The sequence below is a fragment of the Macrobrachium nipponense genome, chromosome 19, assembly GCF_015104395.2.
Source record: "Macrobrachium nipponense isolate FS-2020 chromosome 19, ASM1510439v2, whole genome shotgun sequence".
NCBI classification, from domain to species: domain Eukaryota; kingdom Metazoa; phylum Arthropoda; class Malacostraca; order Decapoda; family Palaemonidae; genus Macrobrachium; species Macrobrachium nipponense.
The window spans coordinates 46077932-46085945 of NC_061088.1; the positions used below are offsets into that span (position 1 = coordinate 46077932).

The 8014-nt window shown below is 36.3% G+C and overlaps 1 protein-coding gene across 1 annotated transcript; it reads right to left on the bottom strand.

Annotated features, from left to right (window-relative positions):
• Nucleotides 1-5908: 5908 nt before the first annotated feature.
• Nucleotides 5909-7639, bottom strand: LOC135211542 (uncharacterized). Its single transcript, XM_064244847.1, has 2 exons — nucleotides 6716-7639; nucleotides 5909-6541 (listed from the first exon to the last, which is right to left on the bottom strand). The coding sequence occupies exons 1-2, from the start codon at nucleotides 7637-7639 to the stop codon at nucleotides 5909-5911; spliced, it is 1557 nt and encodes a 518-aa protein (XP_064100917.1).
• Nucleotides 7640-8014: the final 375 nt, after the last annotated feature.

The window sequence follows — 8014 nt, forward strand, 5'->3', positions numbered from 1 at the left end:
TACTGGTTTATCCCAGAAATTATCTCATCCTTTGCAAAGGCAGTCCACAAAAATGACATTCGTGTGTAGACTTGACTCAACCTCTGGTACTGTAGAACGAGGTCGTCTCCCTTCATCATCACGTAGAGTTAGGAATTCTCCAAAGTCATTGTGTGTCCGTATTTAAAAGGTCTACATGGGCATAAAATAACTAAAGTCTTGTTTTACCCCACAAATTCGTCATTAATTAATATATTCAATCTACTAATCCAATATTAAAAATTCCTCACTAAACCAAATATAATCTTTACCTACTGAATTCTCACAAATAATCCCATATCTGACAAACACGCTATCAAAATGACTGTTGTATCAAAAATCACTCAAAAATCGATTAAAATTGAATTTCAAACAACAGTACATAAGTATTATATATGAATTAAATACTTTACGAAATTTTGCACTCTTTTGATGACAGATTTTTATTTCAAAAATAATTTTTAAAAGTATTTTAATTTTTGATGGAGGATTTTTGTTTCAAAAATTCATTCAGAAAACTGGCTAAAATAAGACAATGTATTCAAAATTAAAATCAGTTAAAAAATTAATTTGAATACATTAACTTTGATAGCTTTTCCCTCTTTTGATGACTGATTTTTATTTCAAAAGTTATTTTAAAAATCGCCTAGAAATAAAACGTAAAATGTTTAAAAAATACATCTATAAATTTGTGCAAAATATTATTGAGTATATTGCCTTTTTTATTTTGGCTATTTTTCGTTTCAAAAATCAATATAAAAATCCGCTAAAATGGGTGTGGGGGGCGGCGGAAAACTGAATAGATACAGTATTTTAAGAATATTTGCCCTTATTTCGATAACTGATTTTTATTTAAAAAATAATCTAATAAAAATATGAAAATGAATATAACATAAAAATTTAGACAAAAACTAAAATCATTTATCAAAATATGCCAAAGAAAAAAAAAGGAATTGTCTATTAATTCAAATAAGGTTTTTAGTTTAATTTTTTGTCCTTTTTTATGCGATTTTCATAATTAGTTATCAAAATGGAGGAAAAACTCCCAAAAAGTTTAGTTCATAATTATTTTTTTAGGCCGTTCTTTTATGTTATATTCATTGACCTGATTTAGGTAATTTGTCGAAATGATTATGGAAACAAAAGTCTTAATAGTATTAAATCGAATGCAAAATTATCATAAATGTCGTATTTTTTTCTCCTTTTTAGGTGATTTTTATAATGATTCTTGGCACAAAAATCTTGCATCAAACGATGAATAGAAATGATCAAAAATAGTGTACCAAAATTTAAACTTTTTTTTTTTAAATGTATGCAGTTTTTTAAAAGATTTTTGAAACAAAAATCACTCATCTAAAGGAGGACTAAAACGCGTTAAATATTTCTTTTAAATTTATATATATTTTGAGTTTTTTTTTATAAACAAAAAGACAAAAACCTGAAGATTTGTGCAAAAGCTGGAATTCATTTAGAAAATTGGCTAAAAATAGGACAATGAAATTGGAATTAAAAGCAGTTTATAAAAGATTTAATTTGATTCCAATATTTTTAATAGTTTTTCCCGGTTTTTAATGACTGATTTTTATTTCAAAAATTATTTCAAAATTAACCTAAAATTCGGGCAATGAATGTAACATAAAATCATTTAGGAAATATATAAATTTTTTTACACAACATTTTTGAGAGTTTTTACCTCCTTTATTTTGTCGGTTTTTTGTATCTAAAATCAATTTAGGAATAGCTTGAAAAAGTGATTTTTGTTTCAAAAATCACTTAAAAATCCAATAAAAAATGACAATGAATATAGCATAAAAAATTTCAAATCAAATTTCAATTCATATACGAAACTTTTAAGATTTTTTAAACATTGATTTGTCTTTTAAAAAATCATATTAAAATCGGCTAAAAATAGGCAAAAAATTTATCATAAAATGGTTTTAAATAAATAATTTTTTGCACAATATTTCTCTTCATCTTAGCGGTTTTCTGTTTCAGTCAGTATAAAAATCCTCTTAGAAAAAGTAAAAATCTAAAACAGAAAAAGGCTTAAAAAAATTTAAATTTAAATGGGTTTCTTGCTAATTTGGACAACTATGAGATTCCACAAGTCAAGGAAAACCACTTCTACCACTTCTCTTTATTCGGTGAAGTCTACAAAGAAGAAAAAACACAAAATAAATGACAAATAAAACTGCACAAAGTAATGACAAAATACGAACTGCTTATGGTATAACGAAAATAAAGACAAAATATTTAAATGCAAAGAATAAAATAGATACAACAAAATAAAACTTAATAGTGACTAATACAGTAAATATTAATATCACTCACAAAGTCCACCCGACTATATGTAAACAGTTATCCAAATTTAAAACAAGAGCGTATTCACTTATGGTTTGTCAGTCAGACCTTGCTACTAAAGACTAAACGTTAAAATATAAACAGCCTGGAAGCAACCACTAGCAAATAGACAGTAACCATATTAATGCTCGTTTAAGGGTAAACAGCATTTACAGACACCCAAATCTTTAGAGTAATAAATACTTAAACAGCACAAACAACCGTTTGAAAGTCCGCTACACTCCCACCTAGTGGAGAATGCAATGAACCACAATAATTTAAAGGACTTTCGAAACATATACATATAGAGAGAGACCAAATCGGTTTGTTTTACAATATAAATGAAATTCTGCCAATTTAATTTCGAGCATCTTTATCTGCCTTAGCTTGGAATCCATGTTGAAGCTCTTGTACCGTAGCAATTAAGCAAAGTTTATGAATGGGTCTCTCCCAGTGAACCACCTTTCCATTCTCCACTGTTCGAACAGTAACTCTTCGAACAAGCCCATCTTTTCCGGGATGTATCCTCTCAACAAGACCGTGCCTCCACAGTCCCCTAGGAGCGACACCTCCCTTTAGGCCTGGTTCCAGAAGAAGAACCAAATCACCAACTTGAAGATTCTGTTTGGGATGAAACCATTTCGATCTTTGTACTAGCTGAGGAGGCATATAACGAATCCAAGTCTCCCAAAATATCTGAATTCTCTGTTGAGCTACCACTACCCTGCTTCTCAAGTTCACTTCGTTACCGGTATATGGTTGAAGAACTGAAGGTTGCCCGTGAGGAAACAGTAAGTCATTGCCGGTTATAGTTGGGGACTCAAGAGGATCTGGTCCGTTTGGGAAAAGTGGTCGTGAATTAACAAGGTACGTCACCTCTGACAGTATTGTTTGCCATTCCAAAGCACTGGATTTCTTGTGGTGATTATCTGTTACTGCATCTAAACCTCTTCTACAGCTTCTGATCAATGATTCAATAACACCATTCATATGATAAGCGTGAGGTGTGTTGAATTTCCACTCAAATTTTGTCCCAGCAATTGCAAACTTGCCCTTTATTAGGCTCTCGTTCCAAGAATTTATCCACTTTTGCAATTTCTCTTGAGCTCCTATGAAATTGCGTCCTCTGTCACTTACTGCCAAAACTGGATGGATTCCATGATTACAAGTAAATCTTCTCCAAGCACAGAGAAAAGCATCTGAAGACAATGAGTCGACCAGTTCAAGAGATATGACACGAGTGACGGTGCAAGTTATGATCATTATACTTCCTTCAGTGCTTGCATTACGAGTTAACTTTATTTTGATAGGGTCAAAGAAAATCTAATGCAACTCTGCTAAAGGGGGGGATATTGGGCTCACCTCTGAAACTTGGCAGTTCCCCCATCTGTTGGCCCAACAATAGGCGACGTCTGGTCCTGCAAAAACAACACTTGAAAGCAACATTGGTTATGACTATTATTTCCTTACAATGCCAGTTGAGAGCGTAAAAGACTCTGTGTCTCCTGAATCGTCTCCAGTTGCTCCTCCAATAATGTAAACTCCCCGCTTAAAAGCTAAAGCAATTGTGACTCTATATCCTTGATGACCTGTACATCGATGAATCATCTGAGCAAATACTTCAGCCAGGGAAGAATTCCTCACCAATAAAACTGGATGCCTCTCCTCGTAGGGTAAATGGAGCTTATGTAGTCTGCCTCCAATACTTAAAATGCCTTTTTCATTCAACTTTGGGTCAAGCTTTTTAATCTGTTTATGATTAACTTCATCTTGATTATTTAAAGACTTCTGGCTTGCATAAAGTAAAGCCAGTTCTGCTTCTTGTATTTCTTTAGGTTCTAGATGACTTTGAAAGTTTTCTGGGTTTTGTTGTAATAGTAAACGGCGGCAGTAAGCAGTTATTCGTACAAGTCTATTCCAGTCTGAAGAGAGTTCTGTAAATCTTTCCTCGAAACTCTCATCAGCCAAAATTCCAACAAATTGGATCCTTTGAAGAGATTCTGGTGTGTACTCTTTAACAATACAACGCTTCTTTTCAAAATCATATGTTGGTTCCCCAAAATCACAATCTTGAGAACTGTTCAGAAGAAAATCAGGACCATTGATCCATCCTTGTAGTTCACTTGGCTTTATTGGCTTGGTTAATGCATCGGCAGGATTCACTTGTGAAGGAACATAGCAAAATTCTTTTGAAAATCCTGGCAAAGCATCCTGAATCTCCTGAACTCTAGCTGACACAAATGGTTTAAAGGTCTAGCAGGAGAGCGAACCCAGTCCATCATTACTTCTGAATCGGTCCAAAATTTCATGGTACTAACCCTGCCAACCACTTGCAAAACAAGCAAGGCAAGTCTAGCCATAACCACAGCAGCAGTAAGCTCAAGACGTGGAATAGAACGCTGTTTCAGCGGAGCCACTAAAGACTTTGCGATGACGAATTTCAGTTCTACTCCATGAGAAGTATTCTATTTCAACCAGATCACATAACCTAGGGCAGATTCACTGGCATCACTAAATCCATGAAGTTGAGGGTCTCCTAGAGAATCTTCTGGCTTTATCATACGATCTAGTCTAAATCCAATTAGTTGATTCATTTCCTGAACATATCCCTTCCACATTTTGATTTGTTTTTCACTCAATTCATCATCCCAACCAACTCCACTAGCCCATAAATCCTGAAGACAAATCTTGTATCTAATTGTTACAGGAGATAACATACCTGTAGGATCCCACAACTTTGATACCAAACTAGCAGCCTTCCGCTTTGTTACTTTTGAAAACTCCTCACTGAATTTGTCTAGCTGAATAGCCACACTATCCGTAGCCTTATCCCATACATGACCCAAAACTCGTGTTTGCTTGTCTTCTGGGCATCGGTCAACAGAGGGGTCATTAGAATGCCATTCTTTAATTCTGAAGGAGCCCCTTCCTAATATCCGATCCACCTGATCCATGGCTGCAATAGCTAATTCACTCTTATCAAATGATTCAATCACATCATCCATGTACATGCGACAGTTAATTAACTGTGCTCCAATAGGTTCCTCCTCCTTGAATGTATATGCCAAAGTGCGTACAGCCATCATAGCTATGTCTGGTGCTGGTTTATCCCCAAACGGAAGGTGCAGCCACTGCCAGTGACGAATTGGAGAAGATAAATCAAAACGCCATACAAACCGGTGATATCTCTGATCCTTATCAGCCATAAGTATTTGAATAAACATTTTTTGAACATCGCCTGCAATTCCTATGCTTTTCATTCTCCAGTGAAGAAGGCAATACAGAAGAGAGTTCAAGAAATCTGGCCCTTTGTAAAATCCATCATTCAAACACAAGCCATTGAACTTGGGAGCAGAATTCCATACGATGCAAACCTTTGTTGATTTGTGTAGCTGATATACAGCATGATGTTGTAAGTACCATCCCTCATCTCTGGATTCCTCTGGATATAATTCTCTGACAAAGCAACTGTTGATTAATTTCTGGATTTCTTCGCTATATTCATCAAAGGTTCCATTCTTAATTAATCTTTTTTCTTGGCTCATAAGTCTTATTTCTGCTTGAGGCTTGTTACACTCCAATGCTTCAGAAGGAAACCGGGCTTCCAAGGCATTTCCACAGTCATGCGACCATCCGCATTAATGCAAAGCTTATTTCGACAATGTTTTATGAACTGAGACTCTGCTATTTCCCTATCTGAGCAAACACACAATGTTGTTGGTTTGACACCAACAACATCAGATGTATATAATTTCTGCAAATCCTCCAAATGACTCAAAAACTGGACCCTGGAAGCAGCATGTGGTTTGGGTTTTGGAATATTCCCCCCAAAAATGGTCCATCCCAAGATACTTCTGACGGCAACTGGAGACGATTCAGGAGACACAGAGTCTTTTACGCTCTCAACTGGCATTGTAAGGAAATAATAGTCATAACCAATGATGATGTCAATTTCTGCTTCATCTGTGGGTAACGTTCCCTTGGCAGCGTTCAGATGAGGATACTCATCAAAAATATCCCCTCCAACTGCAGGACTGTTATGGGCTGGTTTCTCAATTCCAATTGCAATTACAGTGTATGACTTAATTCCATTCACTGGTCTAATTTGGATAGAAAACTTGGCACTGCTTTCCTCAGCAATACCTCCTCCAGCTACTCCATATCGAAACTTGAATGGTTCACCCTGCAAGCCAAAATGCTTGGCTGTGGATAACTTAAGCAATGATATATCAGCCCCTGTATCAATAAATGCAACCACGCGATGCCATTTTTTCTCAACATCTTGCAGTTCTACATACGTTGTAGGGGAGTAGCGTCGATGAATTTTTCCTTCCTGGCTTCAGTTCAGGGTCCCTACTGTGTTGGATGTTGCATCTGCATCTGAAGCAACCTCCCGTGCATGACCAATGTTGCACTCAGAAGCACTTTCCGACAGAGTTAGATTCGCGTTCAAAGCAGAAGTACCTCCCGCCCGTGAACTTTCCAACCCAGAAAAAGTCCTTGGCTGTACTTTATTTCCGTATGGTGGGCAGGCTACAAATCGATGATGACAAAGTTGGCAATCTACACAGCGTTTCTTATCTGGGCGTGTACAAATGATTGCGTTGTGGTTGGCTCTAAGACAAAAGAAACATCTCTTACTGCTCACAATCATCCTTCGTCTTTCTTCCTTGGTTTTTGATATAAAGATAGGACATTTAATGATCAAATGAGTTTTATCTATACAAAAGGGGCAAGCCCTCCCATCATCAACCAAAATAGCCAAGGATTCATCACATTCTGAGCTTTTGTCTCTAAAATAGTTTACAGCTGACTTGTTAGTATTATCACTCAGGGAATGGGGATGTTCTCGACGCTCTCTAGCTTCTGTTTCTCTCCGTAGATATGTAATCAACTCTGCTAATGTCTGATTATGACATTTTGATTGCTGCATATATTCGTAATAAATTCCAGAATCGATCTTTCTGCTGGCAATTTCAATTGTCATGAATGAATCCAATTCCCTTTCTTGACCAAGTTCTCTCATTCGCCGAGCAAAATCAGTCAGTCCATCCAAAACCTGTCTCATCTCCTTTGCTGCTGTAGACTTCATTGGTTTCAAGGCTTCTAAACGAAGTAGTACATCTCGTATGATGGCAGATGTTGGTACCTTCTCTTCAAGGCGCCTCCAAGCTCCATTTTCACCATCAACAGAACTGCAATCCACAATAGTATCTTGAACTACTTTTGGTAATGCGTTGCCATTTAACAAGATCATGAGCTTTTCTTTACCAACAGTCATACCAGCTGACTCAAAGTATTAGTCCATTCGAACCCTCCACGACTGAAAATTTCGGGGTGCTCCATCCCAACACGGTGCATGAAGACCTGGAATTCGGATAGCAGGTCGTGATTTCTCTGCTATTCGAATATCATCCAACTTAGTCGAAAGCTTCTCGATAAGCTTCAACATTTCTTCGTCCTTTGTAGAGTCAGTTGGCGTGCGTTTGCCTAAAAACTCCGAGCGTAGAGAAGACAATATGACAGCTCTTGAGTCCAACTCCTCTGACTGGGTCTCCAGATCACGAGCCCACTCGGTCATATTACCTTCTTTGTTATATATTAAATCATTGCATGATATAATTTTTTCCATCTGATTCAAAATTTCCTGAAAATT